The 20,329-nt window shown below is 46.6% G+C and overlaps 1 protein-coding gene across 1 annotated transcript in view; it reads right to left on the reverse strand.

Moving 5' to 3' along the window:
* Positions 1 to 14,544, reverse strand: part of DHX35 (DEAH-box helicase 35) — a 42,478-nt gene extending 27,934 nt beyond the window's left edge. Inside the window, exons 1-12 of the mRNA XM_040437599.1 lie at positions 14,454 to 14,544; positions 12,137 to 12,264; positions 11,961 to 12,053; positions 9,211 to 9,288; positions 7,743 to 7,847; positions 7,023 to 7,084; positions 6,771 to 6,840; positions 5,592 to 5,651; positions 5,388 to 5,500; positions 3,002 to 3,098; positions 1,453 to 1,611; positions 1,153 to 1,363 (exon numbers count right to left, since the gene is read on the reverse strand). Of these exons, the coding sequence (XP_040293533.1) occupies positions 1,153 to 1,363; positions 1,453 to 1,611; positions 3,002 to 3,098; positions 5,388 to 5,500; positions 5,592 to 5,651; positions 6,771 to 6,840; positions 7,023 to 7,084; positions 7,743 to 7,847; positions 9,211 to 9,288; positions 11,961 to 12,053; positions 12,137 to 12,264; positions 14,454 to 14,493 (1,216 nt within the window). The 5' untranslated portion in view covers positions 14,494 to 14,544. The remainder of the gene's footprint in view (positions 1 to 1,152; positions 1,364 to 1,452; positions 1,612 to 3,001; positions 3,099 to 5,387; positions 5,501 to 5,591; positions 5,652 to 6,770; positions 6,841 to 7,022; positions 7,085 to 7,742; positions 7,848 to 9,210; positions 9,289 to 11,960; positions 12,054 to 12,136; positions 12,265 to 14,453) is intronic.
* Between the last annotated feature and the right edge of the window lie 5,785 nt (positions 14,545 to 20,329).

Genomic DNA, 20,329 nt, shown 5'->3' on the forward strand with positions numbered 1-20,329 from the left:
TCAGATTAGCTCTGTATGAACCTGAGGCATATTGTTGCACAGATGATTCATTATGAATCGCCCTTTCCAGTGACATTTAGATGCACTGGAAGCAACAAAGGACCATGGACGACCTCTCTCTGTCCTTTACATTACACAGACAGGTCATTGGGTAATGCTCACAGGAGTTGGACCAAGCCCCCTATATGAATGGAAGGGTGGCGTGCATATGTGACCACCGCCTCACTCATTACCTGGAACTAACCACTGCTTGGCTGTCACTAGCAGTCATGCAGTAGTGAATGGAAAGGTGATCGCATGTGCACTTCCACTCGGATCAAAGAAAATTGTGACCTCCATTCTTGTGATCAGGGGTCCCAGCGGTCACAGCCCCAGGAAGCATTCATTTATCATCTGCCCATGTGGATAAGTGATAAATGCTGATGTGGGGTAAATTCTGCAGTGGCACTGAAAGGAAACCGAACACTTAAAGGGGTTATCCGAGTTATGAGGAAAAAAATTAAAACCTCATAAAATTCATCAGGACATACATATACATTAGTTAAGCTTGATTTCTTAAGAGAGAAACCCATACTTACACCTTTTCATGGTTCGGTTATAGCTGTGTTTACATGCTGAAGTACATGCTGAGGGGGGTGTATAACAACAATGCTCTCCCTCATGAATATTTTTGTAATTTGGACTTGTTGAGGGGGCTAGGGCTCTAATAACGATCCCCAGACGCGGGAGGGAAACCGGTAAACTGGCCCATGGAAGCGAGGGAAAGAGCCAGACACATACCCTGCTGCCGAATCAATCTATCACCACGGCTCTGGTAAGAATCGCGCATGCGCGATCGCTTACAATCGCCGAGGCTGTGTGAGGAGAGCGAGAGAGGGGGCGGGCACCAAAGGCTCTGACGTCTCGTTTACAGAGCCGGGCCACTCCCTCAAGCGGGGAGAAGCTTGTAACCAGACGTCAGCGGCAGAGCGCCTTTTAATGATACAGGCTGAAGCATATCGATAATTCTGTTATGGGTGTATCACCCACATTCAGAGGCGCCCAGCCATAACTTTCACTATTATGTCAAATATTGGAAAAACATGAGTAAGGTATGGACGGCAAAGGCACCACAGGTGATCTTTTCTATGGACAGATACAAATTATCTTTACCTGTATATAACCTATAGCATTGTCCAGACCGGTTCCTCCCGCTGCGTCCAGCTCTTTGACTGGCTGATGCTTGTGAAACAGGAACTAAAACCAGTGATTCCACCGCACGCTTGGGGTCATATGCTCGCAGCTTAACGAAACCGCAGTCTACAACAAAGGTGATCCTGTTTATAGTGATGGATGTCTCTGCAATGTTCGTGGCAACAACTACCTAAGAGAAAAGAATATTATATGTCAGATAAAGTAGGTTTTTGAAGACCTAAGCCAAGCCTTCCTCAGACCAGGCACCACCTGCCATACCTTTCGAACACTGTGGGGGGCTCTCTCAAACACCTTCATCTGTTCTGAAGCAGGGAGTCCAGCGTACATGGGGAGAACGCGTAGGTGCTTCTTCATGCCTGAGCGAGCAAGACTACGGGCCTGCTCAACCAACATGGACACCACACTTTCCACTTCTTCCTGGTAATGGGACATGAAGAGCATTAGATGAAGATCTGCTACACATTCTGGTTTTAGGTGCTGAGAATTTGCCCAGTGCAGCCGATGTATTTTATTGCTTTTGAGGGGCCATTATGTAATTGTACCTTGCCTCGTATCTTAATTTTTTTTTTAATGGGGTGAGGCAGTCTGCAGTGTCTGCTTTACAACCGCAGGAGGGCAATTCCCATGTAGAAAGCTCCATACACGATGTGGTAGCTGAACCTGGTACTGCAGCACTGCTCCATTCACTCAAGTCCCAAAAACCCATTTAAAGGGGTTACCAGCTTCCGATGACCCCATAACCATATGCCCCCATTTAGTTATATTAGCCCCATAGTAGAAGTTTGGTATAACCTCAAATAAATGTATACTTAATAGGGTCTCACCTCTGACCCACTTTCGACCAGGGAAGACTGCAAACACAATCTAGCACCGAATGACGCGAGAGGTGCGGCTCTCTCTATTCATGCTTATGTTGTGTGGTTAGCTCATTCTGTAACTTCCAAAGTCACAAATGGAGAGAGTTGCACATACGTTACCACGTATTCATCATTCTCCAGCCGAATGCGGCCGCCTTAGACTGTCTCTCCTGGGTGGAAGGATTTAGGGGACATCCGTTCTCCTGAAATGTGGGGATCCCACAGATGATGTCCCATGGTCATGCTAGAAATGTCTAAGGCTACATTCACACATCCGTGGTGTGTTGCGGACCCACAAATTGCGGGTCCGCAACACACCAGCCCGGCACCCCCATTGAAATGCCTATTCTTGTCTGCAAGCTGCGGACAAGAATAGGACATGCTCTATCTTTTTGCAGAGCTGCGGACCCAAAATCGGGGCCGCGCTCCGCAATTGCGGCTGCAGACAGCACACTGTGTGCTGTCCGCAACCATTCCGTCCCCATAAAGAATGAATGGGTCCGCACCCGTTCCGCAAAATTGTGGAAAGGATGCGGACCCATTTTGCGGACGTGTGAATGGAGCCTAAGATGGGAAAACCTCTCTCAATATTTGCAACATAGGGGAAATTATTAAGACTGGAGTGTCTGACAGCAGTCTTAAAAAGCAACCTCGTTGGCATATAATGTGCCAAAATTACTAAGAGACACCTCTTCATAATATTGGCACATCCTTGGAAGGCCATCAGTAAATGAAATGTACGCCAACTGGTGCACATATTCTTAAGCATGTCGGGCCTCCGAGGTCCTGCCTACAGTATTGCCCTCTTCCGTTCAATTGCTCCATTTAGGATTCTAAATACATAAAACAAACCATCTGCACCTAAAATGTAGAGAAACTAAAGAAAAATAAATCCTATTGTACAGTGATATTATTCAAATTTTATTTTCTCGTCATGTATTTCTCAGTACCTGGCCTGTAAGGAAAGCAAGAACGTCACCCTCCAAGTCACTCTGGTGGATCTTCATGACTGTCTGCACTGTAGACTTCATGTAATCCGGAACAGGGCTGGAAGAAGAGTATAACCCAAAAACATAGAAGAGGAGACGGTTAAAGAGATTGTCTCACCTCAGACTTTGATGGCATATTGCTAGGATATGCCATCAATGTCAGATAGGTGCAGGTGCCACGTCTGGGACCAGCTATTATCTCCAAAACGGGACCCCGAAGTGAACAGAGGCCAGCCACGCATGAGAAGGAAACCCTCCATAAATTTCTATGGGAGTTCCAAAAAAATAGCTGAGCGCTGGCTTGGTTATCTCCAGCACTCCCATTAAAGTGAATACAGTGGTGGCCACGCTTGCTCCGTGCGCTCTCCGTTCAGTTCTATGGGATTTCCAAAAACAGCCAGGGGCGCTTGCTCAGCTATTTTTGCTGTGTTCTATCCTCCACTTTCAGGGGTCTGTTTCAAGATCGGTGCAGTTCCCAGAAGCGGGACCTGAACCCATCTGACATTGGTGGCATATGCTACCAATGTCTGATATGATAAAACCCATTTAACCCCTAAGGACGCAGCCAATATTCATTTTTTGCAGATTTGTTTTCGTCTTCCCACCTTCCAGGAGAGCCATAACCATTTTAATGTCTCATTCATATAGCCACATTGAGGCTTAATTTTTGCAGGACAAGTTATATTATTAATGGCACCATTTAATGTACCATATCTCATACTGGAAGATGAGAAAAACCGAGGCGAAACCGACAAAAAAAATTATAATTCAATTCTTCCAATGGTTTGGTTTTTTACAGCGTTCTCTATGCGGTAAAACGGACAAGACGGCCTTATTATGCGGTACAAATAAAGCAACACTACAATAAATTTATATACTTTTTAATGTTTTACTACTTTCAAAAAATGTTTAATTCTTTGCATTGCCATATTCTGACAGTTGTAACTTTATTATGTTTCCGTTTAGAGACTCGTGTGAGGACTTTTTGTGAGCAAGTTGCAGTTTTTATTGGTACCATTTTGCGCTACGTGACACCTTTTGATCACTTTTTATTCATTTGTTGTTGTTTTTTTTTGGGGGGGGGGGGCTAGGTAACTAAAAAGCAGCAAAATGAATTATGTGAGACATGAATTAGGTTAATTTTTATTGTTCATTTCTATATGTAAAATTGGGAAAAGGAGTGAATTTATTATTTTTTACTTTACTTACCTTAGAAACATAGAATGTGTCAGCAGATAAGAACCATTTGGCCCATCTAGTCTGCCCAATATACTGAGTACTATGGATAGCCCTTGGCCCTATCTTATATGAAGGATGGCCTTATGCCTATCCCATGCATGCTTAAACTCCTTCACTGTATTTGCAGCTACCACTTCTGCAGGAAGGCTATTCCATGCATCCACTACTCTCTCAGTAAAGTAATACTTCCTAATATTACTTTTAAACCTTTGCCCCTCTAATTTAAAACTATGTCCTCTTGTAGCAGTTTTTCTTCTTTTAAATATGCTCTCTTCCTTTACCGAGTTGATTCCCTTTATGTATTTAAAAGTTTCTATCATATCCCCTCTGTCTCTTCTTTCTTCCAAGCTATACAGGTTAAGTTCCTTTAACCTTTAGTTCCCTTAGAGTCTAGGACCTTATACCACAGACTGCAACAGTGCACTACTGCAGAATATGAGATGTTGACAAGCTTCCTATTAAGCCCTGCCACGGCAACCTATCGGAGCCCCGCGGTTACTCTCTCGGGGCTCCAATTAAGGGCCCATTCACACAGCCATATAAACGGTTCCGCACCCATTCCGCAATTTTGAGGAACAAGTACAGACCCATTCATTTCAATGGGGCCCCAAAAGATGCGGACAGCACACCATCTGTAGTTCCGATCCGTGGCCCCGCAAAAAAAGATAGACCATGTCCTATTTTTGTCCACAATTGCGGACAAGAATAGGCATTTTCTATGATAGTGCGGTCCACAAATAGCAGAACGCACACGGGCTGGCATCTGTGTCTTGCAGATCACTACTGTCGTCTGAATGAAGGACTCAGGGAGCCCCATCCCTCTAGCCAACCTCTCAGATGATTTCACTATTGAAGGTAGCATCTGAGGGGTTAAATTGACGGAATCTGTTTCCTACCCCAGCCACTGCTGGCAGGTCTCTGTATAATACAAGTGATACTTGCCATGGATGGAGTGAGCCCGAGAGCCCACTCCATACACACCTGAGGCAATGAGGCATACGGTTATGCCTGGTGGCCTGAAGAGGTTACACTATGACACAAAATAAGGAAATACAATCTGATCTCTATAAAAAGATCAGTCTTTATGAAAAAAGGTAAAGATTCTCACCTCTGTGTATAGAAAATGTCAACTGGGAACGTCCTTCCCTCCACAGTTAAGATAGCGCATGTGTCTCTGCTGGGGTCACTAGTGTCATTCTGGTTGAAGAAAGCCTTGAATTTCTGTGTGGATAAACCCAGCGGTGATATACGTGGAAACCAACAAGATAGGAGATATATCACATATTCTTGACAAGTTGGTCTTATCATTTACCTCTGCGTCCAGTGTTGCCGAGGCCACAATCAGTCTCAGGTCTCCTCGTTTCTTTTGAATCTGCAAATTCGGGAAAGAACACCAACATTTAGAATGTACTATAGGAAACAGTCCTAATGTCAATAATGGGAGTTATAAACTGAGACTCCCACTGATCGCTATAGGATACAAAAATTGAAGACGGTCGGCACTCCTCTGGCAGAGTCGTGGTGCCCGTGTCCAGGGTATGAAAGCCCACTCACAATATGAAACAAAGGACCGGCACTTCACTGATGAACAAATCTGTGGCTTTATTGAAGCATGGAGGAAACAGCGCTGATGCGACACGTGTTTCGGCTCAGGTGTGAGCCTTTGTCAAGCATAATGAATTGCTACATGAAACACATTTAAATAGACCGCCCAGTAGGCGTCGAACGTGATGAGGTCACATCACGTTCTTTGTTTCAGATCGCTATAAGATAATGGGCATTACAGTCATATTGATTTCAGAGCTATCAACATAACTCAGTGGTGGGGGGGGGGGGGGGGGATCTCAGACACGGATCGGAGAAGGTCTTGGCTCATAGAACACCACCAATGCTCCATATGGTAGGACGCAATGACATGTCAGAAGACGTTTTATGGGGGTTACCCCAACAAAAGCATCACACTCTAATGCTAAATAGGAATCTACTTTGCCTCGCCCCCAAAAACCTATGGAGGTCCAAAATAATGGCATTTAAAGGGGTATTCCCTTAACAGACAATGGGGGCATATCAATAGGATATGGCCCCATTGTCTGATATGTGCGGGTCCCACCTCTGGGACTGAGAACGGAAAGTGGCAGAGGGCGCACTGCGTAAGCGCAGCCGCCCTCTATTCATTTTTATGGGGTCGCCGTCAGCCCCGTAGAAATGAATGGGAGCGGCGGCCGTGCAAGTGCAGTGCGCTCCCATTCACTTGTATGGGGAGAGCGCTTGGAGGTGGCCGGCCACCATTCTGCCTGGTATGTTCTCAGCGTAGGTGACCCGCACCCATCAGACAATGGGGCATATCCTAGCAATATGCCCCCATTGTCGGCGATGGGAATACCCCTTTAATACTGTCCTATAGAGGGCTGCCGTCATTCAACTACGGATGTGTACGAATCAGAAGCCAAAGGTAAAATACAGGAGAAATCACACTATGATGTTTGCCCACCTTTTTCAGAAGGCCAATAGCGATGTCAGTGTACAGTGTCCGTTCATGGGCCTCATCCAACATCAGTACACTGCAAGAGAAGACAGGGTTATGCTGCTCCTGCTGAGACAAGAAAGCCTAAAGTCTAACTGGAACCAGTACAGATAAAACAGGTTTTAAGTAAGATGCAGTGTATTTCTGCCCTTGCCAGAGCGCGGTAAGCAGAACTTAATATTATAGATAAGCTGTCCTTATATTATCAGCAGAACCTACCTGTATCTGGTGAGCAGTGGATCCGACATCATTTCTCGGACCAGCATACCATCGGTCAGAAACTGTTGGACCAAGCACACAACAGACACAGCTATACAGAAGGCTGATCAGGAGACATAAGCAAGTCATAAGAAAGCAGCAAGTGACGTTAACACTACATTTATGGGCTGTCCATGTGCCCTAAGAGGTCTCATGAATGCCACGGAGAGAGGTTGGGATACATCCCTCTACTAGCCAGAGAGGGTCTTTATGTGGAGGATCAGCGGGACTATGTATTCCATGATTACTTAGTTTTAGGGTTCAGCATCACATTTAGGCCCCTTTCAGACAAGCGAGTCTCTCGCTGTGGACTTGCAGCGCAGCTCCCGTCCTGAACTTCCAGCACTGCCGGGGTCGCATAGCATTATATTGATTTATGATGCTATGTAACCCTTACAGTTCTGGCATGTATTGGATAACACCGACCTAACGCTGTCAGTGTTATCCAATACATGCCAGAACTGTAAGGGTTACATAGCATCATAAATCAATAGAATGCTATGCGACCCCGGCAGTGCTGGAAGTTCAGGCGAGTGCCTCGCTGCTGACTCGGACAAGTTCGTCTGAAAGGGGCCTTACTGTGGCTGTGCTAGCTGATAAAACATGATTACTAGGGGCTCTAGAAGTCAGACCACTAGTTATAAGATCATTGGAGGGAAGCAGGTGCTCTTGTGATCTTACCTTGATACGTGTGGTTTGAGGGTCAGTACAATCGTCAAATCTTATACAGTAGCCAACTTCATGTCCAAGCAGGGCTCCGCGTTCTTCTGCCACTCTCCCTGCCACCTAGACCGATATCAGAGTCACATTTTGCTTTAAAGTGGCTTTGTACTTTTATTAAACTTTTTACATGTTATAGGGACATATCAAATGTTTAGATCCCCACCGATCTCTAGAACGAAGGGAGAGAAGTGTGTGTCCTCGCTGCACAAAATGGGCCCGTATACTTTCTATCGAGTCTGTCTCACATCCTAGTCCTGCAGTGAGGGGACAGAATGTACTCAGCGCTCAGACCCCCACAGATGTCCCTATAACATATCAAAAGTTTAAAGAAAGTACAGTGCCACTTGAAAATTTGCACAAAAAGATCTTTGGTCCTACTTTGCCGCAAACAATTCACATCAAGCGAAAGTGCCGAGCTGGTACCAGCACCCAGGACCATGTATACTGCTGGCTGTTATATGTGACTTTCTGCACTGGACTGGCTAAGAGACTGATGCAGCAGGAGCTACTAAGTGCTCCCTTGTCTCGGCGATCACCTCTGCAGGGAGAGATTGAGCTGGATGAAGTCAGTGGCTTCGCTCAGCTGGATTTATTCTCTACATCCCTGTACTTATGAATTGCAGAAATCAAAACCAGCCCCACGTTATCTCCTTCTCAACATCTGCAGCAGATGTGACACTGTAGCTACAGTACACCTCCCAAAATAGTAGCACCCCAACATGGTACCAAATAAAATATAATCCAGAAATAAAATATAGCAACAAAATAACTAAAGATTTTGTTTAAAACGTGTTTTTTATTGTGCAAAAGTATTAAAATATTTAAAAAAAATATATATAAAAATGTATAAAAATATTTCTATAAAAAAAATAAGCAATTGTTGCACCGTTAAGTGGGTTTTACCATTGATGGCCTATGCTCAGAAAAGGCTATCAATATCTGATCGGCATCCCGCACCCACGCCGATCAGCTGTTTCAGAGTAGCTCGGGCGCAGTAACTACGGTACAACGGAAGGGGCTGGTTACTGCACTGTTGCTGTCATTCCCATCAGTGGGATTCACTACAGACAGAGCTGTGTAGGTCCTGATCCAACTTCCAGTGCAGAACAGCTGATCGACGGGGTGCGGACTGTCGGACCCCCGCCATTCAGATATCGATGGCTTATCGATCAGCTGTTTTAGAGTTTCTCCAGAGCGAGGACTACACATCTCCGTCCCCTGTGTAGTGGAGGGAGCTGCTCCTATTCACGTCACATCCCAATTGTTCCAGCAGTATAACCACACTCATGCAGTAGTCATCACGGAGTCAGAAGTTGCCAGTTTGTAGAAATAATACCGTTTTTGGAGCAAACTTCTATCCAGTATTCACCTATATGACGGTCTCCTGCACTAAGCACAGTGACCAAATGATTTTCTTGGAGCTTACCGAAACTGCTGCCACCCTGCGAGGCTGGGTCACGCCGACGACTCTTCCTTCTGCCGTCCATCCAGCTTCTGTCAGGTACTGCATCACAGGACAAACATTCATGAAAAGGCAAGAGGATTTACCTGTTATAGACTTATGGGAGAGATTTATAAGACACACGTGGCTTATTTAGTTGCGGCTTTTGCCACATATTTGGCTGTGGTCCTGCTGGCAATTTGACCCTCTGCATTGCAAAGGATTACATTTTGCAGCATATATTGACACGCTGCAGATTTACAATGCGTGCCGCGTGTTAAGTCATGGGCTATGCGAGCTTGCTTGTGCTTACTCCACACTGCTAAAAGCCTGTACCCATGTGGTATGTAAGGTTTTTAGCAGGGGAAGCGAGCGCAGGCAGAAGCTCTCATGGTACATCGCTGCTCCTGTCTGTGCCCGCCCCACAGTGGAATTCCATATACCACTGACATGTCAGCAGTGTATGGCAGTACGACTGCAAAGTGCTACAGCCATCTGAACCTCCTATGCCTATTTTGCTGGGAGAACATAAAAAAAAAATGTATTAGAAAAATTATTTTATCGCATTTACAATAAGTTTTAATAAAGTACATAGAAAGATTTAAGTGCACTTTAAACATTTTTTTATATACTTTATCAGGGAAAGATGTTTCTTTGCACTAGAAAACAGGGTGTAAAGAGTCTTCTTAGAGAAACTGCCTGAGCATTGCCAGGGAGAATCTGTCTTCAGTTCTACTGAGCGCTGAAGACGCCTGTGTGTAACAAGTCAGATAGACAGGGTGATGGACAGCGACTGCTAGCGCTCATGTACATAGTCAGGGACTGGGGTAGTCACAAGAGTCCGGCTGGAAGCCTCTGTATGTCACACACAGGTGTCTTCAGTGCTCGGTAGAACAGAAGACTGAAGACAGCCTCTCCTTAGCAGTGCTCAGAGATCTGCTAAGAAGTCTTTTTACATCCTGTTTTCTACTAGAAAGAAACACAATTCCTTAATAAAGTATATGACAAAAATGTTTAACATCCCTGTCCCTACACTTAAAAATAAACAAATAACAGTGACAGTGCACCCCACCCAGTAAGCCCCCTTAGAGATCCTCCACACGGAATTAGAAGCCTAGTGATGCCCTGGTAGTGAACCCATGCAGTACAATGTCCCCTAAGGCCTCTTTCACTCGAGCGTGACGGATTAGGTCCGGATGCATTCAGGGTGCATTCAGTGAAACTCGCACTATTTTGCAAGCAAGTTCAGTCAGTTTTGTCTGCGATTGAGTTTAGTTGTTCAGTTTTTTTCCACGCGGGCGCAATGCGTTTTGATGCGTTTTTCACGCGCGTGATAAAAAACTGAAGGCTTACAAACATCTCTTAGCAACCATCAGTGAAAAACGCATCGTACCTGCACTTGCTTGCAGATGCAATGCGTTTTTCACGCAGCCCCATTCACTTCTATGGGGCCAGGGCTACGGGAAAAACGCAGAATACAGAACATGCTGCGATTTTCACGCAACGCAGAACTGATGCGTGAAAAACAACGCTCATGCACACAGACCCATTGAAATGAATGGGTCAGGATTCAGTGCGGGTGCTATGCGTTCACATCACGCATTGCACCCGCGCGGAAAACTCGCTCGTGTGAAAGGGGCCTTATTGTCTCCCCAGATGCCCCATTAGTGCCTCTAATAAATAGTCCCCTAGCCCCATTCTCGAACAAAACACATCACTTATTACAGTCTGTGCCGACGGTGGTTCGGTGCGCCAGATGTGATAACTTCAATGCACTGGGCCTGCTTGTGCCAAGCCACCAAATAAATAGTCCTCTAGCCCCATTCCCATGACGAACAGAACACATCAATTATTACAGTCTGCGCTGTCGGTGGTTAGGTGCGCCAGATGTGATAACTTCAATGCACTGGGCCTGCTTGTGCCAAGCCACCAACGTAGGGTTTATAGGACGAATGGGGAAGCAGGTACCAGAGAGCACCCTGCGTCACCATTGTATTCACCTGTATCTGCATCCTTACAATGCAGACACAGTTGAAATCGGGAGGCAGGCTTCCCAGAACAGCGTCTGAAATCTGGGACTGTTCCACTGGATCTAGGACTGTTGGCAGTCATATGTGCGTGACCACAAGCTCTTACATGTCTGGTGGAAGTTCTGAAAGGGAATCAAAAGAACAGCATGGGGCGCAGTAACAAGATGCACAATTTTCTAAACTATTTCACTCGAAAAATAGTTCTATTTTGTGGGGAGTAAAATAATCTTTATTTTAAAAGGACAACCCCTTTAAAATGCAGTAAAGGAACTTTCGTATAAAGCTTTTGGTAGTTCCCTTTAAAGGGAACCTGTCATCTGGATTTTGTGTATAGAGCTGAGGACATGGGTTGCTAGATGGCCGCTAGCACATCCGCAGTACCCAGTCCCCATAGCTCTGTGTGCTTTTATTGTGTAAAAAACCCGGTTTGATACATCTGCAAATTAACCTGAGATGAGTCCTGTACGTGAGATGAGTCAGGGACAGGACTCATCTCAGGTTAATTTCCATATGTATCAAATCGGTTTTTTTTACACAATAAAAGCACACAGAGCTATGGGGACTGGATATTGCGGATGTGCTAGCGGCCATCTAGTAACCCATGTCCTCAGCTCTATACACAAAATCCCGGTGACAGGTTCCCTTTAAAGATCCCATCCAGGGTCAATATGCTGGCTCGCCCTTGGGCTCCAGTTGCTGAATTACCTGTGGTATTTGTGTGCTTTTCCCGCATCCAGTTTCTCCAATAATCACCACAGTTTGGTAATTTTCCACCAGGTAAAGGATGTGATTTCTGAGCTGTGAAGGTAAAGACAAGACATGTGTGAGACATCTTAGGACCATATGAACGGTCCAGGAAGCATCCCATGACCCTAAGGTACCTTAAATACAGGCAATTTCTGCCTCTGCTGTTCAATGGAAAGGGAAGCATGTGGGTTATAGATGACGGATGACACCTCGGCATTGCTCGGCCTCTCCTCCGCAAGGCTTGCTCCTGGGCCTTCAGTACCTACAACACACAGATCATTACAGACGTCCTTGTACAAGAACTGCTCCTAGCCACCCGGCCGTGCAGACTGGCCCTACTGATGTGAAAGTGGTGGGCTGAAGTCCTCAGCACATCAAGATGGTCAGGAGCTCTGGAATGGTGCACCGAGGCTGCAGACCCTTCATTCTCAGGATTGGTAAGCCCCCCGCATATGCCCTTACTTTATAACATGGGAATAACCCTTTAGACAATTAAAGGGGGTGTTCTATCCTCAGGATGGGTCACCAATATCCGATAGGTAGGGGTCCAACTGCTAGACAGCTGTTTGAAGAGGCCATGGCACTCTGGTAAGAGCTGCAGCCTCCTTAAAGTATCCCAAGCACAGCGCTGTACATTGTCTAGTGGCAGTGCTTGGAACTGCAGGCCCAGGAAGAGGCCGCAGCGGTCACCGGAGCACCGCAACCTCTTCAAACAGCTGATCAGCAGAGGTGCGGACTCCCATCAATCAACATTAAAGGGGTTGTACCATCTCGGGGTATATCAGTTGGATATGTCTCACCTCTGGGACCTGCACCTATACTTAGAATGAAGCCAGCAAAGTCCCAGAGGGAACACCGCGGCCGCCCTCCACTCATTCCTATGGGAGCGCCGTAAATAGCCGAGTGCTGGCTCAGCTATTTCCGTCAGCCCCATAGAAGTGAATGGAGCGCAAGTGCAGTGCGCCTCTTATTCATTGAAACGGGACTTCCGAAAATAGCTAAGAGTGCCACTTGGCTATTTTCGGATCTCCTATTGGAATGCATGGGGGCTCATGCACGCCTCTTAATAAATGTGTCTCATCCTCCGCTGTTTGTGCGCCAGAACTGAAATCTACTCCGTGCAACTTATTTTATTACTGGCCAAACATTCTCATTTACAAAAAAACTAAAAATACAAAGTGTCACTACACCGCTGATCGTCGCCTGGAGTCGGACCCCCACCAATCTGATATTGATGACCTACCCTGAGGATAGGTCATCAATATCTTTGCACTGTTGCCTAATATCCCCCCAGCAGGTTCAGCCAACAGTCTGTGTATGCGGAGCTCCTAATTCTACCCCGGCAGATGACATAGGGGGGAGAGAAAGATCGGGCAAAGGGACTATTTTCATCCGATCCTTTCGTGCTCTCAGCTTTCCATTCTCTCCCTAGTGACAACACATACGCTCAATTATGGGTGTGTATGGGGGAGAGATGGTTGTCAGCACTTATTGAATGTGTATGTTAGGCCGCATGCACACGACCGTGGTGTGTTTTGCGGTCCGCAAATCGGTGTCCGTGCGTGTTCCGCAATTTGCGGAACGGCACGGACAGCCTTCAATATAAATGCCTATTCCTGTCCTCAAAGCGCGAACAAGTATAGGACATGTTATATTTTTTTTGCGGGGCCGCGGAACGGAACAACGGATGCGGACAGCACACAGAGTGCTGTCCGCATCTTTTGCGGCCCCATTGAAGTGAATGGGTCCGCATCCGAGCCGATGCGGACCCAAACAACGGCCATGTGCATGAGGCCTTAGACTTAGAAGCGGTGCACATCACTCCAAACAAGGCACGTGGGACCCCCGCAGTCAGACACTTATCTATCATGAGAAGAGAGGTGCCCCTTTATTCTGAGGGGGTCCCAGAGCTTGGTCCTAAGGGTCTTGCCTCTGGGGCCTTCACCTAGTGACAGAACATGGCTGAACTGACCCCTGGTCACAGACTCCCGGACAACGGAGAATCCTTTCAACTGAAGTCTATGGAGGCATGCCATGTCTTAGCTCACTATAAAGCCTGCTGAACTGTGAATGCAGCTCTAGAGTACAGTACAGCCTGTGACTTGGGGTACAAGACAGTAACCTCATTTTCCCCAGGCCCCCTATGGTAATACAGCAGCGGCCAATCACAACGTTTCTTTTTTTTATGCAACCTGCACTGGAGAAATGAAAGCTGGATACTTATTGGTCGCTTTAGGCAACAGGTCCAGTGCGCTAGTGATACCAAACAGCCCATGTAATACACCATATACTACGCGCCTGTTCCGTTTTGAGCCTGCCAGGCCACCGTTATCTGCTCTGTTGCTTAAAAACAACGGTGTTCCGCTGAGCACACGTCTCCGTTTGATACCAGCACCAGGACACATCACTGCGGTAGCCTTTAGCGCCCTATTTTACAATCACCCCTCTTACCCGGCTTCCAGAAGCGCACCGGTCCCACGGGCGCCGCCATTTTTGTTTTGGGCTCGCCAAGAGCACGTCTGCGAAAGTGAGCATGCGCGGAGGCAGCAGACGGGCTTGATTGATGGTCGCCATGGTTTCCTTCCGGCTTTTTGGACAGATCGCAAATGCAGTAACCTAGTAACAAGCCAGACAGGGTGCGAGACATGGGGACCCCAATGCGAGCGCCCGTGTATGGAGGGGCCGGCGGCGTGTGCGACAAGTACTGGATGTAGGAGGGAGAAATGGCAGTGACTGGTAGAATGACAGAGGAGAGGAGGGGGCGAGGAGAGGCTGATGTAAAGGGGAGGGGTACAGGCTGGCAGAATGGCGGGGCTGGGTGCCCGTGGATACAGGGTAAAGGAATACCTTCCAACAAGAGGGGCACACTCCACAGATACACTACACTGCGCAGTGCCCCTAGGTGCCTGCCACACAAGTACCCATTATAGGGCCCCTATAGCTGTGTATACCAATTACAGATGCCCCATAATGTGCCAGCTACAGAGCACAGTACCCATAGGTGCCAGCCACACAAGTACCTATTATAGGGCCCCTATAGCTGTGTATACCAATTACAGATGCCCCATTATGTGCCAGCTACAGAGCACAGTACCCATAGGTGCCAGCCACACAAGTACCCATTATAGGGCCCCTATAGCTGTGTATACCAATTACAGATGCCCCATTATGTGCCAGCTACAGAGCACAGTACCCATAGGTGCCAGCCACACAAGTACCCATTATAGGGCCCCTATAGCTGTGTATACCAATTACAGATGCCCCATTATGTGCCAGCTACAGAGCACAGTACCCATAGGTGCCAGACACACAAGTACCTATTATAGGGCTCTATAGCTGTGTATACCAATTACAGATGCCCCATAATGGGCCAGCTACAGAGCACAGTACCTATAGGTGCCAGACACACAAGTACCCATTATAAGCCCCTATAGCAATCAATACAAATTACAAGTGCCCCATAATGTGCCAGCCACATGAGTACCCATTATAGGGCATCCTATAGCAGTATATACATATTATAGAAGCCTATAAATGTGCCCTCTACACAGCACAGCACCCATTATAGAGTCCCTATACCATTGTATACCCAAATGCAGATGCCCCATAATGTGCCAGCTACACAGCACAGCGCCTATAGGTGCCAGCCATAGATTCACTGTAAATGTGCCTGCCACATAAGTACCCATTATAGAGTCCCTATAGCAATCAATAGCAATTACAAATGCTGCATAATGTGCCAGCTACACAGCACAGCGCCCATAAGTGCCAGCCATAGATTTACTTTAAGTGTGCCACTCACATAAGTGCCCATCAGAGGGTCCCTTATAGCCACGTATACCATTACAAAGGCCCCTAAATGTGTCCTTCACAGATGCCCCATAATGTGCCAGCTATACAGCACAGCGCCCATAAGTGCCAGTTATAGATTGCCAGCCATAGATTCATTGTAAGTGTGCCAGCCACATATGTACCCACTCCCAATAACATTGTGTACCCAAATGCAGAGGCTCCTCAAGCAGTGTGGCAGGAGGCTGTACCCCGACCTGGATATAGGCTCCACAGGCTGGATAACCAGAGCCCCATGGTGATATGTGGATCATATGTTGTTACCGAATATCCTTGAGACATGTCGCCTGCTACATTGCACTGCTCTACAAATAATACAAGAGAATATAAATCTTAAAGTCGAACATCAAATCCATCAGATTTCTTGAGCAGTCTCTCAGCACCTGTCATCCAGTCTGAAGCCTTGACAGTGAATAGTTGGCATTACCTTGAATTTAGTGCTTTGTCTTTAAAACTTTGTACAATTTTGCACCCATGGCATCTAAGGGATCATTTGCCAGAAGCTTGCTGCTCTTGGCAGGGGCGTAGCTATAGGGGGTGTAGAGTTAGCAGTCGCTACCGGGCCCAGGAGACTGAGGGGGCCCAAAGACCCTTGTGCTGTATAACAAGACACTGGTATCATAGAAAGTGCATGCTGGTCAAGTTACCCCTCTGGCTGGAGGGAAGGGGTTAGGTGTCACCGCCAGTTCTGTGAGAAGGTCTGGCAGACGTTCTTCTCTACCTCTTGTATGACGTTCTTTGTTTTGGTTTCACTTTCTCATCTCCTTTCCTTCTGCCAGGAGTGTCTTCCTTTATATTCCCTCCCATACTGCCTCACTTTGCGGTTTATACTACTTCCTGGATGAAGTGTTAACTGCTGGAGGCTGCTTCTGCTGTTTGCTCAGATAAGTCCTTTACTTTATTGTGTTTCCTTGCTGGCTTGAGTGACCCTGACTCCGTCCGTATTAAGTGCAGGGAGCCGGTGTGCCGGTGGTCGTGTCCCCTCACTATTATAGGGTTTTCAGGTGTCACACAGACTTAGGTACGTGGGCATGCAATCATGGGCATAGCAGTCAGGGAGAGCTCTTAGGGTTTTATAGGGCTCACCTATAAGCTCCTTAGTTTGGGATCAAGCCAGTCGCTCGTTTATTCATAAGTTCCAGCTATCTGCAAACTTCACCCGTGACATTATAAACCGCCATAACCGTCTTAAGCCTGGATCCGGTTTCAGCCTTGATTGACCGCATGCAAGGTCTTTCACTGGAGGTAGCAGATCTCCGTAAAACTGTGTCTCAGTTTCAGGTGACCGTTTCTGCTGGCGTTCATGGAGTTTGTTCCGAGCCTAAGATCTCGCTTCCGGATACGTTCTCCGGGGGTAGTGAGAATTTTGTTTGCTTTAGAGAGGCTTGCAAACTCCATTTTCGCCTACTTCCCCATTCCTCTGGTGATGAGGAGCAGAGGGTGGGGATCATCATCTCGCTGCTCAGGGATAACGCTCAGTCTTGGGCCTTCTTGCTGCTGGTGTGGGCACGCCCTCTCCGATCGGTGGATGAATTTTTTGTAGCCCTGGGGCAGATATATGATGACCCGGATCGTATTGTTCTGGCTGAATCTAAACTGCGTTTTTTATGCCGGGGTAAACAGTCCGCAGAGATATATTGTTCTGAATTTCGGAGATGGGCAGCTGATACTGGTTGGAATAATGCTGCACTCCGAAGTCAATTTTGCCATGGTCTTTCGGAAAGATTGAAAGATGCATTCGCTTTTCATGAGAGACCTGCGTCGTTAGAGTCTGCCATGTCTCTAGCTGTTCGTATTGACAGGCGTCTTAGGGAGAGACTACTCTTTCCTGTCATATTCAGCCAAAGGACAGTGGGGCTGTCTCATTCAGTGCGCAGGGGTCTCAGTCTGTCTTAATCCCCTCTGAGGAGGAGGCCATGCAGCTGGGTACGTTCCATCTTTTTGCGGCCCGTATGTGAAACTATTCACTTTTTTTCCATTTACGTTCCGTATTTTGCGTTCCGTATACGGAACCATTCATTTCAATGGATCTGCAAAAAACGGAAGGTACTCTGTATGCCTTCCGTATTTCCATTCAAAGATAGAATATGTCCTATTATTTTCCGCATAACGGACAAGGATAGTACGGTTCTATCAGGTGCTAGCTGTTCCGTTCCGCAAAATACTGAAAAAGCCATACAGTCGTGTGCAAGAGGCCTAATGCAGATGTGAACGCAGCCTTAGGCCTCATGCATACGACCATGTAGTGCGCAAAACAGACAAGAATTGGCCATGTATCAATACCTATACAGCATAATATAGTTTATTATATATATCATTTTGAGTATTATTTATACACTTTTCGTATTCATATATTGGGAGAATATATAGATGTAGAAAAAACGGGACATGTTCTGTCTTATTGTGGGGCCGTGGAACAGACATAGTTTTAGAGAACACACGGTGTGCTGTCCGCCTCTTTACAGCCCCATTGAAATGAACGGGCCCACATCCGACCTTATGAAGCGTTTTTCAAATCAGATACTGGAAAAAAGATATCATAGTTGAGTTTTTTATAGTAAAGTCAATGGAGAACCTGTTGGTGGATTTTGAGTGTGAACATACCCTCACAGATTTTCTTGCAGGAATTTCTGCAGATGAAAATCATACCCATTTATCCCTTCGGCTTGCATCTAAAACAAACCCATTCGTCTGAGTTGAACTGATTTTCCAGACGCAGAAATTTCTGCAACAAAATCTGCTGTGTATGAAGGCATGCTTATAGACCAGGGAGGAAAAATATGGATAATGCCGCATGCACACGGCGGTTGTGCGGCTGTTCCGTGCATTGGGGACCGCAATTGCGGTCCCAATGCACGGGCAACATCCGTGCAGGACCCATTCAACTAGAATGGGTCTGTGGTCTGTGCGGAACAACGGAAAGAAACATCACGTTAGCACTCCATAGTGCTTCCGGTGTTCCGTATCTCCGGAATTGCGGACCCATTCAAGTGAATGGGTCCGCATCCGTGTGCACACGGATGTGTGAGGCCCTAAGAGACGTATTTTCATAGATGTCTTCAGTAATAATGGTCTACAAGACAAGATCAGTGAAGAACAGGCAGATATGAAGTGGCTTCTCCTGATGGGCGATGTCTCTAAAGATGTCAGGTACAGCTGAATTTCACACCCATTCTTACAACATGATGTACTCGCCTTCAGGGACCTCGTGTAGAATATTGCAAGCCTGTGAGATAAAGAATCAAAACCATCCAGTAATAGCTGAATGACTAAAGTATAAATGATGCACCTCACCAGTTACTCACCTTTATCTATCTTCCGGACAGGTCATCAGTATCTGATCAGTGGGGGTCTGACACTCAGCTGTTTGAGAAGGCCACGGTGCTTGCAGTAGCACCACAGCCTTCTGCGGCTTTTTCTAAGCCGTATGACATCACATTTATCGGTCACGTGGCCTAGGCGCAGCTCAGCCCCACTCACTTCAGTGCTTGTGCTTAGCCACGGAGCTACTGCGAGCGTTGGTGCCTTCTCAAACAGGTGATTGGTGGGGGTCCCAGGTGATGTATGTAGTGTGGATCACAATGATTTACTAATACAGACATTTCAGGAGTGGAGATGGGTCCGCTTTAAAAAATGACCTCCTGGAAAGATCATTTGCTTTTGCCGCTGTTATTATCTTTTTGTCATTATTTCATGTTTTTTAGGTTTCACCATATTGATACACCACTTATAGAGATAGCTAGGCCCACACTTTCCTGTACCATACCTGTGTGGTGGATGCAATAACTGATAAATGATGTTAATCATTTAAGAGTTTTTTCCGAAATTCATATATTGATGGGGGTCCAATCTCCAGTGCTGCACTGCTCTGGTCTCTTCCTAGGCCAGTGACTTCACATGGCCTAGTGTCAGCTCAGTCCCATTTAAGTGAGTAGTATAGTCACTATACGCGGTTCGTGCTTAGTAAGCTATAAGGAGGCTGCAGCGGTCATCGGAGTGGTGGTCGTACCGGTTGTCAGACCCCCACTGATCAGATACCGATACTGGGGTCATCAATATCTAAGTCCGGGACCAAAAAAAGACGTTATTAGCATTGGATCCAAAACATGTCAGAGGCGCAAATCTTTCCTTTATGCTTTTGCTTTGTGTAGATCTCACTTTTTTGGGGGGGGGGGGGGGGGGCTTACGGTCGTAAAACCAGCAGATAAGGCGCTGCCATTGTGATCATGGACTCTGAAAAATATAAGGGAGAAATAGTGAGACAACTCAGGCTAGTTTCACGCTAGCATCAGCAATCCTGATACCGGACACTACCGGAAGTCCACTCCCGCCCACAGCACGGCAACCACCCAATTCCAGATCGTTTTATTAAGGCCTGGCATAACTTATCACAATTGAGACTCAGGATCATAGATGGGGTCCCAGTACAGAGAACAGGGGAGGACTGTGAATCCTTCCTCAAGAAACTCAAACTTAGG

This window comes from Bufo bufo, chromosome 6 (genome assembly GCF_905171765.1).
Source record: "Bufo bufo chromosome 6, aBufBuf1.1, whole genome shotgun sequence".
Taxonomy (NCBI): domain Eukaryota; kingdom Metazoa; phylum Chordata; class Amphibia; order Anura; family Bufonidae; genus Bufo; species Bufo bufo.